We start from the raw sequence: 20,638 nt of genomic DNA on the forward strand, positions 1-20,638 counted from the left end.
GAACCCATGTCCCCTGCATCGGCAGGCGGACTCTCAACCACTGCGCCACCAGGGAAGCCCCATATTTTTAATTTATGTTTTAAACTATACCTTTGTCATTGTTAAAGAAATTGGGCAATGTTGATCTGATTTATAACTGTAGTTGGAATTCAGTAATATAACTAATGGTACTTAAACTGCTGTGATTTTGAACAATAAATTCTCACCACATAGGACAGATCATCACCAAGACGGACCAAATTGACCTGTATTTGAATGCATTACTTTCTACAGTAGCTTTCCCCATTTGAACGTGAACTCTGCCACCTTGTGGTTTTGTGCAATAAGTGCTTTAAAGGAAAAAATTCCACTGGCTAGAGAAACTTAAAGAATATTAACATTTGAAGATGCAAACTAGCTTAGGTAGCACGTGTTTCTATAAAGTCCCTGGTAGAAGACTAGTTTGGTTTTGTAATGTAATCGAGAACTCTCAGCCACCTTTGAATTTATGTTGATGTACATTATAGCTTTGAATATCTTCCTGACAAGAGTTTAGCTTGAAATTAGATGTAAACATTCAGTGTTTGAAAAGGCAAAGATTGTTTTATATATGGCCAAGGTTACTGAAAAGAGATAGGAGTAGACTCCTATCCTTCCCACTCCTAGACGTGGGAAGAATATCCATAGGTGGCCGTGAGAGCACAGTCAACTGAAGCTTTAATTTTTGCTGTGTGGGGGTAACAGTGTCTGGTCAAGGGATAGCTGGCATCTTTGGAAGGCAGGGCAATCAGTTCGTTTTGCAAGACTTCTTGTGAGAGGGGTTGTGCCACCCCTTCCCTCCCCCCCAATTTATTTGAAGGTGAAGTTTATTCTTTTTTAATGCATAGTTCTGACAAACATCCATAGTTGTGTTTAATTAAAAACTTTAAGGCTTTCCACTAATAACCTGCAAAAAAAGAAATCCTAGCCAAAAAAACCCCGTAGTGATTCTTTCTTAATTCCTGTCGGGTACAAATGCTGTATGATTTGGCATTAGAAAAAATGAGTGGTAGAGGTTCGTTTCCCAAACCTCTATTTTAGAGACATTGAAACATACTTCACGGCAGATTTGGAGTCCACTAGGTGGAGTAGTTGTGTTATTGATTTTAATACTGCAGTTACTGTGGCTCTGAGGAAACACTTTACAGCTGTGTCCCCAGTTCTTTCAGAATTCCAGCAGAGGGGCTGTGCTCCTAAAGAATGCTACATCTTTTTGAAGTTTGGAAAGACTTTGAAATAAAAATGCAGTAGTGTTGAAGTATCCATGATTCAGGGAGAATAAAGAAAGAGGGATTGTGTTTTTCTACAGAAGAGGCTTAAGGGAAAAGCCAAGGGGTGGGTGGTGATTTGAGGATAAGGAAAGAGAAAGGTAACCAGAGTGAGATGTGCTAAGATAATGGTTGGTTCCATGTTGCCAATATATTGACTCTGGGGCTTAAGGATTGTCACTGGAGGCTTAAGGCTTAGGCAAGGGGAAGACAAAGAGGAGGTAAGAAATGAAAGAGGGAGAAGAGAGCGAGATAAAGAGCATACGGTTTCAGGGCCAATTCCTTTTGGGGTGTTGGGAAAAGATGGAAGTGGGGAGAAAAGTGATTTTAGGAGATAAAAATAGAGAAACCAACTGTGAAAATACCACTTGTCACAGTCTTTATAGCTTTATAACATCCATTCTCTACCAGGAGATATTGGACTAAATTTTATTGGTATGTAATTGTGCAATGTAAGACAATTTGTGATTTTTTTTCAACAGTTTTCTCTGGATTTGTGTACTTTAGAAACCTGAACTGTGTCCTTTATCAAAGATCCAGACTTTTCCTTATTCTTGTATCTCACTAGTATGTTGCTGGAAGGGGCTTCTGATTATTGTTGTATGTATAACTAGGTCTTATGTTTCTGGTTTCCCATTTGGGGGGATAATTTGCTCTCTGGTACCCTTGTTTTCCCCAGATTTTAGTCTCTAGGTTCTATGTAAATAAGAATGGTATAACTTTTGCAAGAAAATTTTATTAATTTAAGCCCTGAAAAATAGAATCTTATAACTTTGGAAGGGATATAAAGATCCCCTACCTTTAGGAAAGTGACACTTTAGTCAGCCAGAAAGAAAAAGTGAGCTGTGTTAAAAGACTTCCACCAAAGGAGTTTCCACAACATTCTTGATGTCTTATTTAAGGAATTCTTTATTATATCTCACCTAAAATCCATTTGCTGTAACAAACTGTTTATATTCCTTACCATTGAGAAGCATTTACATAGCTCCTTGCTTGTTATGAAACACTGTAGGACCAAGTCTTTATGTTTAGCATATGGCCCAACATGTTAAGGGTTGCTCTATAACACTCAGAAGAAAAACGTTAAAGAAACACATTTTGTGTTTCTTTAACATTTTTAAGAATAAGTAAGAATAAGTGAATTTCAGAGGTGTGAAGAGTGTTGATTAGCTGTGAGTTACACGTCTAGACACTGTGGTGCCTGTGAAAGTCATCACCTTTTCCTCATCATTTCTGCTTCTGTGTAGTTTGTCTTCAGGTTGAGAACAGCTGGCTGCCATCTTCTCTGTAAGATCATTTTTTGTCACTTCTCTTCCTCTTTTAAAGGCTGCAAATAGTTGCAGTTCCTTTCATCTTTCTTCAGAGGTTTTATATTTTCATCCCGTTAATCATCTTTGAGTCTCTTTTGAATCCCCTCCAAGTTTTATTTTTCCTTAACATTCCTTTTCAGTTTAGAAGTACAAAACTGGATGCAGTGCCCTGAGAGTTTCTGATCACCTTTGAGTGTCATGAGAGGATGATTTCACACTTGTACCTGTGCCAGAGTCCATTTCATATCACCTTAGATTATGTTTGCTTTCCAAAACTGTACTCATGTGGTGCTGACTGCCTGTCAGATTTTTATCTCCTGTGACCTTGATCTTTTCCTCTTATGTTTATTTATAACTTGTACGTTAATCATCTTTTATTTGTGGAGTTTATTTTTCTTGGCTGGATAGATTGCTTTGCACTGTCCTCACTGAAATTCATTGCCTTTCTTTTTCTGATTACTTCACCACTTACTCAGTGTCATTTCTATTCTTATCTTCCAATGTGCCCAGCCCATGGGCTTCTATTGTCTGTGCTATCCCAGTCAGTGATGCAGATGTTAAAAAAAGAAGGGGGTAGAGACAGTGTCCTCGAAATGATGGCAGAACATGATGTGTTGATGTTTCTCAAAATTTACTCTAGTGAGCAGCCAGGCTGAGTGGTAGAGGGCTGTCTGTGTTCCCCTCCTTTCGTGCTTTTTATGCTCTTAGGATCTGTTTCTCTCACCACCAAAGTTTGGTGCCTCCATCACCACACAACTGTGCTAAGGAACAAAGAAAGCTTTGTCAGAGCAATTCATCTTGCACGCTGCTGTCAGATTTAATTTTTTTCACTGCCTTGTTCATATCTTTCCTTGTTCATAACTTTCAGTGGCTCCCCAACACCACTGAATTAAAAATAGCTTTCTCGTCTGGCATTCGAGGCACATTTTGGCCCCAGCCTCCCTTTCTGGTCTGATTGCCTGTAACTGTTTCTTTAAGAATGAACCACTTGCCATTCTCTCACACTTTCTGAGGCCTTGGTTTGTCTGCATTGTTTGCTTAGAACACTTTGGTCCCTGGCAGTCCAGTGGTTAAGACTGTGTACTTCCACTGCATGGGGCATGGGTTCGATCCCTGGTTGATCCCACAAGCCATGTGGCGCGGCCAAAAAAAAAAAAAAAAAAAAAAAAAAGCACATGCTGACGCTTTTCCATCAGTTTTTTGTCTGTTAACACCATTTAAGACCAGTGTCTTTCATGTTCCTTTCTTTGTGGATTTCTCCATCTAGATATGATCTTTCCTTCCCGCACTCCCTTATACTCCTTAGGGTACTTATTATATTTTGTCTTTTGTTATAACTAGTGTTTAGAAATAACCATGCTTTTCTTAACCTTCCTGATAGACTGTAGCTTTTTTTTAAGAAGTGTCTCTTCCTCATCTTGGTAACTTTGGATATACCTCCTAGTATGTATTTGCATCAGTAGATGCATAAAAAAATACATTTTTGCTTATAGTATTTATGGGTATGTGCCAAATAAATGAACTATGTATCAGTTTCAGCACATTATATGATATATTTGATTTAAATTCTATTGTAAGCTCCTTACTTGGTAACAGACTGGTAGCAGAGTTTGGACTGGCAGCTGGTATACACTTTGAGTAGCATTGTTATAGTCTACTTTTTCACCCTTAAAAAAATTCTAGAAGGAATTAAAAGTTTATATCAATTTACTGTATTGGTCATTAAACAAAAATTGTTAAATGCAGCAATTGCTTGATTGCATAATTAAAATTTACTCTAAAAGCCCTTTTATAATGGACTTTTATTGTTCTCTAGAAATTACCCAACTCTGGCTAATATTGAAAGGAAGAAAAAGTTAAAAATTGAAAAGGAAAAGAGAGGAGCAGTGTTGACAACGACACAGTATGGGTAAGTTCCTTAAAATTGCTTGCACCCTCAATGCTTATTTTAAATGAATGTATGTACTTATAAATAACAAAAAAGAGCATACACCCAAATCCTAAAACCTCTGTACTTTCAATTCTGAAATCTTTGCTTTTGTAACTTTTTTACTTAAAAATTTTAAAATTATATTTTAAAATAAGTAGTACCCTATATTTATGTGGTTTTCAAAACGATTTACAGTAACAAGTCTTTTCTGTCTTTGTTTCCTAGCTAAACAGTTCTCCTTCCCAGAGGCAACCCCTTTTATCTTTCTAGAGATATTTCATCTTTATATAGCACATAGATAATAGTCTTTTTTTTCCTTTTTTGATACTATTGTACATCTTGCTTTTTTTAGCCAAATAATATACTTGGAGATTGTCCTATATTGACATATAAACAAGACTCCTCATTCTCTGAGGGTGTGTAAGAAGCATAAGAATATCCCACAGGGTTTTGTTTTTTTTTGAAAAAAAACAGTTCTCTATTGACAGACATATAAGTTTTCACCAATCTTTTACTAATAAAAAGTTGCCATTATTGCCCTGTAATATATTTTACACATGTGCAGATATTTCTGAGCATGGATTCCTAGAAGTGGTTTTGCTGAGTCAAAAGACATGTGTATTTATAATACTGACAGGTAACTGCCAAATACCTATCATAGAAGCTATTGTAGTTTACTCTCCCACCAGCAGTATATGAGACATCCCATTTTCCCCAATGCCTCACATTCATAGAATTTTTTCCATTTTGTTCTGTATTGAAGTGTACAACTGAATGAATTTATATACGTTCACATACCTACATACCCATGTAACTTCCACATATTAATAATATATAGAACGTCTTTACCTCACAAAGGTTTCTCTCTTTGGCCCTCCTTAGTTCCATGCCTCCCCACAAAGGTAACCTCTTTTCTGATTTCTATCATCATAAATTTATTTTACCTGTTCTTAGAACCTTGTGTAAGTGGAATCATATAGTATTGATGTGTCTTCTTTAGTGTATAGTTTCTGTGGCTCAAAATTATCTTGTGAGATTCATCCATATTGTTGTGTATAGCTGTAAATCCGTTCTTATTGCTATATAGAACTCAATTGTGAGAATATATATTCATTCTACTATTGGTCATTTGGGTTGTTTCCAATTTGGGCTATTATGAATAAAGCTGCTATGAACATTCTTTTAAGTGTCTTTTGTGGACATAAGTACTTGTTTCTTGTTTACATTGGCCATATATACAAGCACATACACACACACACTAGGTCATACTAGATATTTAGTTATAATAGATATAGTCAAACAGTTTTCCAAAACACTTGTACTAATTTATACTCCTACTGACTCTGCATCTAATTGCTGTGTGTCCTGGTCAATGCATAGTATTGTTATACCTTTTCCTCATGTTATACCATTTCCCTCGTGACTAACGATGTTGGACATCTTTTTATATGCTTATCCGTCATGTCGATATTCTCTTGTGAAGTGCCAGTTCAAGTCTTTGACCTTTTTTTTTAAAGCGTTTTTTTTTTAATTATGTGTAACACAGACAAAATTATTTAAGTCAATAAATTTTTAAGGAATTTCACGTATTCTGATTCTTTCCACTGCCAATCACCTTAGTTCCTCCAAACTCATAGTCTTCAAGATAAAATAGCCCTTTCAAAAAGAATTCGTTATGTTAGACCACAATTCTTTTAGTTGGGCTTCTTTGATCTCCAGGGGAATGTGGACACACTTCAAAATTCCACACCTGTAATCTTCGGGATCCAATTTCCTCAAGCGATTTACTTCAGGACCATGTTTAGGGTCAGGAGATGGATCTGCTTGGTTCTGAATTTGACATCCTCTGAAAATGTGTTAGGTTCAAATCATATTCACTCCTAAGCCATCACACCCTAGAACAGTACAGATCATTGGGATATGCCAATACCTTTTTAAAATCCAGACACTGTGTTCAAGATAAAAGCTTAAAAAAAGAAGCCATCTTTGTTTCATGTCAACATTAAAATTAGAGTACTAAATCAATACAGCTGATAATTTAAAAGCTTAAGATATGAGGGAAATTATCAGCTCTGTAGTCCTGGAAGCAATCATTTTTTTTTTTTTTTTTTTTTTTTTTTTTTGCGGTACGCGGGCCTCTCACTGTTGTGGCCCCTCCCGTTGCGGAGCACAGGCTCCGGACGCGCAGGCTCAGCGGCCATGGCTCACGGGCCCAGCTGCTCCGCGGCATGTGGGATCTTCCCGGACCAGGGCACGAACCCGCATCCCCGGCATCGGCAGGCGGACTCTCAACCATTGCGCCACCAGGGAAGCCCTTGGAAGCAATCTTTATGTTTATCAGTACACCCCCATCACTTGATTCTCTTTTAGGTATCGTGTTCCTTCTTACCTGTATCAAAACTCATAATGAACAATGAGTTCTGGGTTGCAAAAGAGGATTTATTTTTGCCCCTGTCTAGAAGTCTTTGTCCAGAAATTAAACAAAAACAAACACAAGTGCTATTGACCACTTTTTAATTGGGTTGATTTTCTTGATTAGTAGGAGTTATTTACTTAAATACAAATCCTTTTTTGCATAGAGTATAGGTAGTGCAGATATATATAGTCTTGCAATTTGTGGCCTGCCTTTTTACCCTTAATAGGTGTCTTTTTTTTTTTTTTTTTCTCCATATGATAGTCTTAACTGCTCAGATATCTGGGGTCAGCTGGGGGTTATCTGGTGATCTTGACAAGGCTTAGTCACAGCTGGGGGTTTGTTAGCTGATGGTTGGGGTGCCTGTATAGTTACTATTCGTGGTACTCCTCATTCTTTAGCATAGATCCATCTTTCCATCTGATACCATTTTCCTTTTGCCTGAAAGACTTCCTATAACATTTCTTGTAGTGAGGGTCTGCTGGAGATGACTTCGTTCAGCTTTGTGTGTCTGAAAAGATCTTTATTTTACCTTGCTATTGGAAAGATATTTTTGCTAGATACGTAATTCTAGGTTAACAGTTTTCTAAAAATTTTATAGTATTTTAAAGATGATGCCCCATTGTTTTCTTATTTGCATTGTTTCCAAGAGAAATCTGCTATCATCATTTTGTTCCTCTATATAAAATACCTTTTATCTCTGACTGCTTTTAAGATTTTCTCTTTTTCACTTGCTTTGAGCAATTTGATTATTATGTGCCTTGGTATTATTTTCTTACTTTGTTTTATTGTCCATTGAGAGTATATGTAATGAACCTTTTTTTTAAAAAATGGTCTTTGTTTTCCTATGCATAGTTTACGTAAGCATGTGCTTACATAAGTGTGTGTTTTCCTCCTAAGAGTAGTAATTGCTGTGGTTTGAGAGGGCGCTTGATTTGAGCTAGCTGTGAAATTGTGCTTGGTCTATGATCTTTAAGTTTATCCTCCTGTAATGTGAAGAGAATAATACCTGTCTAATCTATTTCAAGGAGTTACCATGAAGTTTAAACAAGAAACAAGGTAGCATATTTGTAAAAGCGTCAGAAACTTAAAGGCTACTTACAATTAAGTAGATAAGAGTTAATGCACTTTGTAAAGTCTAAGGAACATTTAATCTTAATGTATAATAGGAATAAAAGAATGTTTGCAATTAAATTCACTTGCTGTTGATTGTACAACATAGCCCAATTTCAGAGAGATTACATTATGGGAGGAAATGTGCAATTTGGAATTGATAAAGTATGGTATATTGTGGTATGTTATCCTTTTAAAGTTCTACTTTGGAAGCCATTGAATTTATTTTATTCTGGTCTCTTTAATGTACTAGGTGATGGGTGATTTATTTGACAGCTAAATTTCTTATGCATTCAGTAATCTTTTTCAAATTTTTCTTGAAAGGTCAGTGCCTTTTATATTAAGAATTGCATTTTTCTTACTCCAGCAAGATGAAGGGGATGGCCAGACATTCACAGATGGCAAAAATCAGAAGTCCTAGCAAACGTCACAAATGGAAAAATGGTCGTGCTGGACAGAGAGCAGCCATTGGGTCAGGCAATCCTTTGTGTGATTCGAAGCCTGAAAGTACACCCGAGGCAAATTCAGACCCTCTGGGTGTTTTGGTAAACACCGATTCCGGTAAGCTAAATAAGAAAACACCGTGTTTTTAAGAGTATAGCCAGTGATGCAGAAATTGATTCTTAACATCCTTGTTTGGGGAGAGTTTGATGGCAAAGAATGTAAAAAGGTAGAATGATGCTTTTGTTCTCAATAGGAGTGTTTTGTCAAAAACCTTGTTTAAATAAATTTTTTCTGAATCTTGGTAATGAATGCATGAGGCAGGCAGAATGTGGGAGAAATATTATATTTATTGGATAATGTCCTTAGTATCATAGAATCTTGGAAATTTTCTTAAGATTATTTTGAATGTACAGATGTTGTGGATTCCGATTTGCACCATTATGTGAATTTTCCCACCTAGAAAGCAGGAATTCCAGTGGAAGCCAGTATTTATGCTGCTCAGCATGAACATGGTCTCTTTGGCTAAATAATATTAATTCCATATATTTAAATAATACTGTTCTTCCTCAGAGTATAGAATATATTTATGTGTGTTTATTGTTTTTTCTTAAATTCCTTCTAGAATTTAGGAGATAAATTTATTCTTGCTTATAAGTTGCAAAATTAAAGGACCAAAATGTTGCTGTCACAGAAAGATACCGCTAAGGCTTCATTTCTCTTCTGAAAAATAAAAATGTTTATGTAAATATTTTACCACCTTTCCTTCTAATAACGATGTGAGGCTTTATCCAGTTGCTAGTGATTCTTCTTTTGCAAAGGGGTGTTACTGATGTTACATTGCAGGTTTGCTAGCAGGCTGTGCTCAGCTTGGGGGAAAGCGGCTTCTGCGGCAATCACAGATTATGTTATAAATTTATTTATTTATTTTTGGCTGTGTTGAGTCTTCGTTGCTGCGCCCAGGCTTTCTCTAGTTGCAGCAAGCGGGGGCTACTCTTCACTGCGGTGTGCGGGCTTCTCATTACGGTGGCTTCTCTTTGTTGCAGAGCATGGGCTCTAGGCGTGCGGGCTTCAGTAGGTGTGACACACGGGCTCAGTAGTTGTGGCTCATGGGCTCTAGAGCACAGGCTCAGTAGTTGTGGCGCACGGGCTTAGTTGCTCCGCGGCATGTGAAATCTTCCCAGACCAGGGATCGAACCCATGTCCCCTGCACTGGCAGGCGATTCTTAACCACTGTGCCACCAGCGAAGTCCTGTGGCAGATTACTGAATTTATGGATGGGAAGAAACGGGGATAACTACTTCATTGACTAAATCAGGATGGAAAAAGATCTTGGCATAAGGGAATGTTGGGCTAAGAGTGACAAGATAAAATTTAGTAGAAATAATAATAATAAATTATTTTAACACCAACTAACACTTACTGAGTAAGGTATTGGGGTTGGCAAAAAAGTTTGTTTGGGTTTTTCCGTAACATCTTACAGAAAAACCCAAACGAACTTTTTGGCCAACCCAATACTTACTGTGCTCTAAATGCTTTGTATATATTAGCTCTTTTCCTCCTGACGACGTTTTACTTATGTACAGGTGCTACTTCCATTTTCGAACCAAGGAACTTAGAGTGAGTAATTTACCTTAGTCATGCTGCTAATTAATGGCAGAGCCAGAATTAGAATTTAGGTGTCTAACTCCTAGTATACTATACTACCTCTACAAGTGAAGTCTGAATTTGGCCAAAAAAATATTGTAGGAGTCTAGGATAGTTGAGATATGGGAGAGAGTTTTTAAAAGGCATCTTCTTATCCTTGCTGCTAGCAAGGCAAAGATAGAAGACATTTTGGGCCAGGGCTGAATTTACTCTTGGGCACTGATTTTTTTTCCTTCAAGAAATGTTGGAGAGAACCCACATACTTCTTCAAACTTACAGTTTGTGACCTTGATAATGAAATACAGTCTGTACCTAAATATAAACTTCCATGTCATTAAAATACTTGAAACACAAATGTGAAGACTACTGTTATAAACAGTGTTACTGATTTGAAAATTACGTAATTCTTCCCTTTATGCAATTTTCTAAATGAACATTTGAAGGATTCTGTAGCACTGAATACTCTGTTTTTGCATTATTAGCTTTGGTTGGGTAATTCTGTTTTCTCATTTTTAAAGAAGTGTTTCAGTGTGTCAATCTGATGAAACACTAACAAAAAGATGAGTCTATCTTGCCTCTATTTGTATCTAGATCTTCAAGAGACACCTTAGACCTGAGAAACAATAGTTAAATGCCTTTCATCCTTATGGTAGAAAGCATTCAGTCAGATCTACGAGCAGTTGAATGAGAGATAGCAAATAATTTTGTTTTGGCTTAATGTTGAAACTCTTACCTATTCTGAAGGTCAGAGATGAAAATGTAAGTCTTGAATATAAAAATCCTAAAAGTAAGCTGTAAATTTATAATATTGTTCTTTGAGGAAATCAAAATACCAACAATCAAATTATGGTAGCTTAATTTTGTAGGAAAGATTCCATTTAAATTTATGTTATTCTTTACCTGGGATTTCTTCTGGACTTTCACATTTTCCAAATCAATGTTTCAGAGTGTTGGTTTTTCAACTTTTCACTCCAGGTATAGCTACAGAAAACCGTATGTACCATTTTTTCACATGCCCTAGATATTCTCAGATTCTCGACTTTCCAATTTATCAGTTTTACCTTGTTTGGAGGCAGCTTCCTTCACATGGGCCAGAGCCAGTCAACCTTCATTAAGATCTTGTTATTCAGGTTGTCGGTGTCAGGGCAGCATTGTGACAGCATGGCCCTATTCATGCTCAAATGTCACAGTTGACACTTTTCAGCACTAAGTTCACTTTAAAAATGAAGATCCCAATTTCTTTTATTTTTTTGCCTTTTTTGGGCTTAGAACCTTATCTAGACAGCAGCATTCACGTTTAGACAAGATAGTAGTTCTTGAGAATCTCTGTAAACCTCATGTCACGTTTAGAAAATCACTGCCTGAGCCCACCTTTTTCTGATGGTAGTTGGTAGTATGTGAACCCTCATTAATTGTGCAGATGCTTTATTTATTTATTTTTAAAGATGGAGAATTTTTAAATTAAATTAAATCAATTTATTTATTTATTTTTGGCTGCATTGGGTCCCCGCTGCTGCGTGTGGGCTTTCTCTAGTTGTGGTGAGCAGAGGCTACTCTTCGTTGCAGCGCGCAAGCTTCTCATTGCGGTGGCTTCTCTTGTTGTGGAGCACGGGCTCCAGGCGCACGGGCTCAGTAGTTGTGGCACGTGGGCTCCAGAGCGCAGGCTCAGTAGTTGTGGTGCATGGGCCCAGCTGCTCCACGGCATGTGGGATCCTCCCGGACCAGGGATCGAACCCATGTCCCTTGCATTGTCAGGTGGACTCTTAACCACTGTGCCACCAGGGAAGTCCCTGTGCAGATGCTATAAATTGGGAATTGACATTGTTTCAAAAGGAAAGCCTGTCATTTGGAGTCTCTCAACTTACGAGTTTTGAGTATGGCCTGTTGTCACTAGATTTCCTTGGTGGTGCTCTGCTCTTGTTTAAATACAGCATGTTCTATGGCTTTCCTGGCCCGTGGTTTTAACAAGTATTGTCTGGGCTAGAAGGAAAGGAGCTGGTCAGTAATGTGTCCTTGAGCATCACTGACTAAAGTGTCAGTGTCCACAAAACAGAAAGGATCCAGTTTGTTAGTCATTCATTATAACACATATAGCTATTGTCATAGAACACTGGGCCATCAGTCTAACTATATGCATCGAGGTAAGCTAGATGGCTTCTGTTGTTAAAAAGGTAGACATTGAAGTAAGAAAGTAAGCTGGCCTGGCACATCAGAAATCATGAGTGCCCATTGTTAAATACCTGGTTTTGAGGTTTGGAAACTATAAACCAAAGTTCCCATTTTTGTAGAGTGACTTTTTCAATATATAGCTTTTTCTTTGTGAGAATTTATAAATCTTCTTGGGGTTACAGCATATAATTGTGCTTTGTTCCATAAAGGCAATAGGAAATAGTGGGGGGAGAGGAGGGTGGCACAAATAAAGAAATAAGTTGTAGAAAGAAGCCAGATGAGAAGCTTTTTCTAATGTTTAGAGTTGGGTGAGACATTCAAAGGGCAGTTTGTTTTTTGTTATTTTCATTTCAGTAGGGATTTACTGAGGTCCTACATTTTGCTTTCCCAGCCCTATAATTCAGTGAAGTCTTTCCCTGCCTTCAAGAAACTCATAGTCTACTGATAATTTTTAGATTTAAAAAAATTTTTTTGGTCATTGGGAACATGATGTGTATGTATGAGAGAGAGAGGTGAGATTTACCCTAAGAAAAGTGTCACTATTTTTCTTTTTTTAACAGTAAGAGAAATTATTGGAGTTGGTATTTATAATGCTTTTAAAGTTTGATTTTATAGTCTTCATCGCTATTATTTTTGTACTGGTGTTTTTATTTTAAGTTTTTTTTTTTTTTTTTAATATATTTTTTGTTTTTTTGTTGTTGTTGTTGTACGCGGGCCTCTCACCGCCGTGGCCTCTCCCGTTGCGGAGCACAGGCTCCGGAAGCACAGGCTCAGCGGCCATGGCTCACGGGCCCAGCCGCTCCGCGGCATGTGGGATCCTCCCAGACCGGGGCATGAACCCGCGTCCCCCGCATCGGCAGGCGGACTCTCAACCACTGCGCCACCAGGGAAGCCCTTTATTTTAAGTTTTAAAAATTTTTCTTAATTTTTAAATTTTTTTCAATTATAGAAACTTTTATTATCCTAAATTAGGCCCATCAAAATATTTAACACACGTTAATATTAAATTGTATAAGACCTTAAAATATTACTCAGGGATCTTTTTCGTTATTTTATTTTTTATGGTTTCTGTTTTTTTTTTAATTTTTATTGGAATATAGTTGACTTACAGTGTTGTGTTAGTTTCAGGTGGACAGCAAAGTGAATCAGTTATACATATACATACATCCACTCTTTTTTAGATTCTTTTCTCATATAGGTCATTACAGAGTATGGAGTAGACTTCCCTGTGCTATACAGTAGGTCCTTATTAGTTATCTGTTTTATATATAGTAGTGTGTATATGTCAATCCCAATCTCCCAATTTATCCCTCCCCCCCTTACCCCCAGTAACCGTAAGTTTGTTTTCTACATCTGTAACTCTATTTCTGTTTTGTAAATAAGCTCATTTGTACTCTTTAAAAATTCCACATATAAGTGATACCATATGATATTTGTCTTTCTCTGTCTGACTTACTTCACTCAGTATGACAATCTCTAGGTCCATCCATGTTGCTGCAAATATACTGGTATTTTTAGTTTAGAGAGATGTTTTGGCTGTTTTTATTAAAATGTGGGTGAAGTTTCTTGAGTATTATTTTATCACCTCTGCCTATGGTATAGTCATTCCAAGATGGCTGCTAGAAATGCCTAAATTAGAACTGCCAAGTAGATCTGAGCGTCTTTGTGAACAGCCTTCTGTTTTTGAGATGAAGAGTCACCATAGAGGATGTTTTGATAGTGCCAAAAGTGTCATTACATATGGTGGGTCCCCAAAACATAACTGAGGGGGACGAAATAGGAAAAGAGGTGTTCTAGCTCTTACCCTTGGGAAGGCAGTTAAGTGTAGTGAGCTTTGTGACACTCCTCATAATAAGTACACCAACCACTCACATTGTGGTTTTAATGTATGTCTAAAATTCTTTGCTTCAAGAGGTGGAGCTTAATTTCCCTCCCCTTGAATGTGGGCTGGACTTAGTGACTTGTTTCTAGGAATAGAATAATGAAAGAGCAGAATAGTAATGTCATGGTGGAGACTACCAAGTGATCATGGTTAATATCACCAGTAATAGGTTGAGATGTACCCCCTGATATATGATGGGAAGGTCACTACCTAAAATCCACAGCCTCAGTCTAATCATTAGAGAACATCAGACAGACCCAGCTGAGGGATATTCTACAATAACTGACCGGTAGTCTTTAAAACAATCAAGTTCATGAAAGGCAAGGAAATACTGAGAAATTGTCACAGGTTTGGAGAAGACACAGATCAAGGAGCCATGGTGATTGAACCTGATGTGATATGGTGGATTGAATCCTAGAACAGAAAAAGGACATTAGTGGAAAAACTGGTGAAATTACATTACAGTCTATAGTTTAGGTAGTAGTACCATTCCAATGTTAATTTGTTAGCTATGGTAAATGTACTGTGGTTTGTAATATGTTAATATTAGGGGAAGCTAGGTGAAGCGTATATGGAAATTCTTGGTACTATCTTTGCAACACTTGTGTAAATCTAAAATTGTTTCAAAATATAAAGTTTAGAAAAAAAGGGAGGCAGGAAAGGGGTGATATGTAGGCCAGTTAAAGCTGTGTGGTCCACTTCTTGAATTGAATTATGAGGAAACACTTTCCTCCAGGTTTTATTTTCCTATGTTTTCTTCTGTTCATTTCTGATTACAAAAATAATGCAGAAAATGTGAGGAAAAAACTGAAAAGCATAAAATAAAGAACAACCTACTATCTTAACTTACAGACAGCCACTGCTCACATTTTGTTTTATATCCGTCAATGTTTTTCTTATACACATGTGTGTGAATTTTTAAGAAAAATGGAATCATTTTATTGAAAAGAAAAGAGAATAAGCTCTGAATCCAGACAAAATCAGGTTTCTTTTGTGGCACCACCTCAGCATAGCTCTATCATTCTGTACCAGTTAGCTTTTTTGAACTTGTCCTTAACTCATTCACGCAATAGTTTGTTCTTCCAATATTTCTTGAGCACTTATGTACTGTTCTAGGCTCTGAGGATACAGTACTGAACAAAGCCAAACCCCTTCTCTCCTGTACCTTATGTTCTGCTTGGGGCAGCTGCAGTAAATAGGGGTTGATATCCTTCATAACGATGAGTAAAGCTAAGGAAAAGGATAGAGAATGGCAGTTGGAGAAAGGGGTGTGCTATTTTATATAATCAGCAACGGCATCCGTATGATAAGGCGACACTAAGAAATCTGAGTAAAATTAGGGGCTGAGACCTGAGGGGAGAGTTTTCCAAGCAGAGAGAGCAACAAGTGCGAACACCCCATGGTGAGAGCATGCTTTGTGTATTCAGGGAACAGCAAGATTGGAGTGGAGTAAGCCAGGAAGAACGTGGTGAAGGATCAGATCAAGTAGGGTCTTGTAGGCAGCAAAGGACTTGGGACTTTACTCCGAGGTTGAGCAGAGAGGTGATGTGATGTGTTAAGGTGGAGAATGGACTGCAGAGGTGGGCGGATCATATCAGGGTGTCCTTTTAGGAGGCTGCTAGAACTGTCCAGGTAAGAAATGTTGATTGGGACTGGGGTTATAGAAGAGAAGTAACGAGAGGAGTATGATTCTGGATATATTTTCAAAATAGAGCTGACCGTATTTGTTGCTAGATTGGATATGGTATGTGAAAAAGAGAAGAGTCAAGGGTGATTGCTAGGTTTTGGCGTAACCATGAAGAAGAGCTGGCATTTATTGAGATGGAGACTACTGGCAGGCATGTTTGGAGGAGAAATCACGTGCTTGTTTTTGGACATGTTAACCTTTGAGATGCCTGTTTGATACCCAAGTAGAGATGTTGAATAGAAGTTAGGTTATTCTGGAGTTTAGGGGATAATTGAAGGCTGGAGGTATACGTTTGTGATTTACCAGCACCTAGATAGTACTTTGAGATAAAATGAGATCATAAGAGGAGGAGGAGGAGGAGGAGGCATAAAGAGAAAAGGTTGCTGAGGATTGGACCCAGGGACATTCAAGAATTTTGAAGTTGGTCAATGAAGAGAATCTAGTAGGGAGACTGGGATAGGAGAGCCAAGTGAAAGGGTTCTGGAAGCCAAGTGAAGGAAATATTTTTAAAAGTAAAACATGACTACAGTTGGCCCTTGAACAATTTGGGAGGTTAGGGGCACCAGCCCTCCACGTGGTCGAAAATTCAAGTATAACCTGTAGTCTGCCTTCCATGTAATGCAGTTCTTCTGTATCCACAGTTCCGAATCCATGGGTTCAACCAACTGCAGATCAGTTTCAATTGTATTTACTATCGAAAGATACCTGTGCATAAGTGGACCCATGAACTTCAAGCCCGTGTTGTTCAAGGGTCAGTTGGACTGTCAGATGTCATCACTAAGTTAAATAAGATGAGCACCAACAAGTATTCCTCTTTGGCAACACAGAGGAATCCAGTGAACTTGGAAGAAAAAGGTTCCCTGGTGTGGTGGGCCTGAAAGACAGATTGGAGTAGATTCCGGAGCGTGTCAGATAGCTGTAGGAAATTTCAGGCCCAGGTGTTCCCTGGTGAATTATATAAATAGTTATTTGGTGTCTTGCTGTGAAAGGGAACAGAGAAATGGGCTATAGCTGGAAGACATTTATTAACATTCTTGACCATAGAGACGTTTTGGTAGGATGACTTAATTTTAAGAAGAGGGCTTTATATATCTGTAGGAGATATTCTAGCCCACTAGTTAAGAACTGGGATTTGGAATCAGATAGCCAGAATTTAAATTTGACCCATGTGTTCTATAGATTTGTTACCTGAAGGATCATCCAGTTCAGATTCTCTGAATTTTGGTTTCATCACCTGTAATTAATAGTGAAGGCGGGGCTTCCCTGGTGGCGTACTGGTTAAGAATCTGCCTGCGAAGGCAGGGGACACAGGTTCGAGCCTTGGTCCGGGAAGATCCCACATGCTGTGGAGCAACTAAGCCCGTGCGCCACAACTACTGAGCCTACGCTCTGGAGCCTGCGAGCCACAACTACTGAAGCCCACGCTCCGACAGCCCGTGCTCTGCAACAAGAGAAGCCACCGTGATGAGAAGCCCACGGCTCGCCACTACTAAAGAAAGCCCACGCGCAGCAACAAAAACCCAATGCAACCAAAAAAAAAAAAAAAAAGTGAAGGTGATACTTCATAAGGATTGAATGAGCTCATGCTTTTAAAGAGCATTATATAGTCAACTGTATTGTACTTTTTGGTGCCTCTCTTTGGGTCTTAGAAGGAAATACTACACTTTGGTACATCATCATTCAAACAATGAGATGACCAGTGTCTATACTAATATTGTTGCAGATTCTGTTTTATCCACTAGTAGCTTATTTATATATATATAACTGCATATTTTCCTTTCCCTTTATTAATTCAGGAGAAAAGGTAATAAGTTAGCTAAAAATCGACAAGGAGCAGTTTTTGGAGGGGCTGCTGCTGGGCACAGTGGGTTGATGGAGGAGAGAGGATTTAACTTCATCCACCAGAAGGTGGTAATTCCATGCTCACATAAAAGTTTCCTCCTGTTTCCTACTGGCATGTTTTGGTTTCCCTTAGACTGACTTGGTAAACGTTGAGTACTGTCTTGAAACATTTCATATTGGTTGTGGGTTGAGTTGGTTCATTACACAGACAAGTTACTTATTGTCTTCATTCTTCAGTCAGGCATTACTGACTTGTTTAGAATAGATGTAATACATTTTGAGAGCTGCCAAAAATAAATGTAATAGGTGGTGTCCCGGGGCTATAGCTAGGCTTACTGGGCTCTGATCAAACACTTTACCTTTGGCAGGCTCTTAGTACTTGGTAAATTCTCATAGTTGGCTTGTTTACTTAAGTTCTTAGAAGTTCTAAATAATAAAAATTTGGGGCAGATTCAGTTCAGCATAACTCTTTGTGCCTTTAGCTATAGAATGGTTGAAATGTTATATGTGCTCTCTAAACCAGTCTTAAAAACAACAAAAAGAGTGGATATTTTATATTTTATTTATTCCAAATCTAATTTTCAGAGTCTGTGATCCTAATCCAGTGAAGTCAAATAAATTTATGGCCTTCCTGCTACCTTAATAAAATTAATTAATAGCCTAAATAAAATAAAATAATAACAAAGACTGTCTAGTTAATTTAGAGAAGGCCCAAGTTCCATAACCTGTGAAGCATGGTAAGAAACTGAGTCGTGTATAGCTTCCATTTGCCCCTCGGTTTTCTCTTCAGGGCCGATAGCTTATCTGACCATAAAGATTTAAACCAAGGGGAAATTTTTCGAGTCTCCTGGATTTCATTTTTGGGAAGATTGAGGAAATGATCAGAAACTACTTTCTTTTCACTAACACATGAGGGAGTGGGGGGCTGTCAGCTTTCTTTTTTATGGCTGTAGATATTTTTGGTATACAGTTTTACTCTTAGGTCTTTCTATTCCAGAGTCTGATAAAGAGGAGAAACCACAAAGTGCTGTCATACCTAAGGAAGTGACACCAGCCCTGTGCTCCCTAATGAGCAGCTATGGCAGCCTCTCGGGGTCAGAGAGTGAGCCAGAAGGTAAGTCATGGCCTCAGTTGTTACAGTTAAGTTTGTTTCGTTGCCTTTGATGTACACTACGCATCAGTAGCATCCTTTCATGTGTATGTATCTGAGGACAAGATGTGTCATGCACATTCTTTGATCCTCAAGTTCCTTCTTCATTTGATTCAGAAATTAACATGGGATGAAGCGAAGTGAGAGAAATGGGGAAATGTATTGCTCCTCTAGGAGAAAAGGGCAAAAATAATATAATGAAAGAATAGGAAGGGGAAGAGATAATATCCACTGGTGAAATCAAAGAAAATTCTAAAAGATACAGTGAAGAAAGTTAATTACTTCTCTCTACTCTCAAGAACCCTTGTCTTAACATGTTTTGCACCTTTAGTAGGTGGAGCGAGGTCCTTTGTGACAAAGAGGATAATAACATTCCTTACATGTATATGGGGCATTGCTCTTTATAGAGCTCATTTACCTGAATTATCTGACTTGGAGAACACAGTAACCCTATACTTGTGTTGCACTCGCCTGTGTATGTACTTTAAAGGTTGAGAGACATGGAATCCTTTAGATAGTCTTTCTGAGAAGTTAACGTTGTTCAGGATACATGTCTTAACCTTTAAAGATGATAATAAACCAGCTCAATCACTAGCGTCTCTTTTAGGGCCACCTAAAAGAGCTGCAAGTAGGCTTGGCAGTATGGCAGGTCTTAACCCAAGGTTCATATCAGTAATACAGCATTTGTTTAGTGAATAAGCATGTGTCCTGTTGTGCCTGTGTACCTGGCTCTGCATGGTCATTTTTTCTAGGCTTCACTAACCAACCATGAGAGAATTCATGAGTGTGTGTCTCAGATATGTAATCACAGTAGGGGCTGTACTCAAGATAAGAATAGAGGGCCTTAAAAGTGAATATGTAGGATGAAGGGAAGGTTTGAATGTAATTGGATGAAGATGGCAGGACTTTTAATGTTGGCTAGGCTAGAGAAAATCAATGTTTGTGTAGTTGAGATGTTGAAGGAAGAGTTGGGCTTTAAAACGAAAGTTAAGGTTTAGATCTATCTATAACAGGAATTTTTTTTCCCTTTTTTCCTTTTACTATGGTAGCTGCGTAAAAGCTAGTTGAATTTTGAAATATAAACTACTTTGGCTTTATCAGAGTATTCCTTAGCAGACGGTTGCCTCTTCTTATTTTTTTTTTTAATCTTAAGAAAAACAGTATTTATTTCTTTACTCTTGTTTCCATTATACTGATAGGAAGATGAAGTTATTCTTTAAACACATATTACATTTCCTGCTTATCATTTGTATTTATGACAGGTGATAGCAAAGAAAGCTATTACCAGATCACTGAATCCCATAAAAACAAGCTGTACTAATGCTTTCTTCTCTCATTCCTAAGATAAAACATTTTATACTCATGTCTTCATTTTGAGGCTGCCACTATTTTTTATTTAGTTAGTTATTTTTGGCTGTGTTGGGTCTTCGTTTCTGTGCGAGGGCTTTCTCTAGTTGTGGCGAGCGGGGGCCACTCTTCATCGCTGTTCTTGGGCCTCTCACTGTTGTGGCCTGTCGTTGCGGAACACAGGCTCCAGATGCGCAGGCTCAGTAGTTGTGGCTCACGGGCCCAGTTGCTCCGCGGCATGTGGGATCTTCCCAGACCAGGGCTCGAACCTGTGCCCCCTGCATTGGCAGGCGGATTCTTAACCACTGCACCACCAGGGAAGCCCGCCACTATTTTTTAAATTAGAAGGAAGAAAGGAAACTGGAAGGGATCTTTGAGGTTTCAACCCTCCATTTTATAGACCCTTAAGCTTCGAGAGGGT

General features: G+C 38.2%; 1 protein-coding gene and 1 non-coding gene across 3 annotated transcripts in view; one reads left to right on the plus strand and one right to left on the minus strand.

Moving 5' to 3' along the window:
- Window positions 1-20,638, plus strand: part of NUFIP1 (nuclear FMR1 interacting protein 1) — a 53,787-nt gene that overhangs the window by 17,734 nt on the left and 15,415 nt on the right. For both annotated transcript variants that reach the window (XM_007115186.4, XM_007115185.4), the window contains exons 6-8: window positions 4,413-4,505; window positions 8,420-8,613; window positions 18,718-18,834. In XM_007115186.4, the coding sequence (XP_007115248.2) occupies window positions 4,413-4,505; window positions 8,420-8,613; window positions 18,718-18,834 (404 nt within the window). The remainder of the gene's footprint in view (window positions 1-4,412; window positions 4,506-8,419; window positions 8,614-18,717; window positions 18,835-20,638) is intronic.
- LOC112065449 (small nucleolar RNA SNORA40) lies at window positions 6,901-7,027 on the minus strand. The gene has a single exon (XR_002892049.1). It is a non-coding gene; the product is annotated as a small nucleolar RNA SNORA40 (small nucleolar RNA).

Source organism: Physeter macrocephalus, chromosome 13 (assembly GCF_002837175.3).
Source record: "Physeter macrocephalus isolate SW-GA chromosome 13, ASM283717v5, whole genome shotgun sequence".
Classification (NCBI taxonomy): domain Eukaryota; kingdom Metazoa; phylum Chordata; class Mammalia; order Artiodactyla; family Physeteridae; genus Physeter; species Physeter macrocephalus.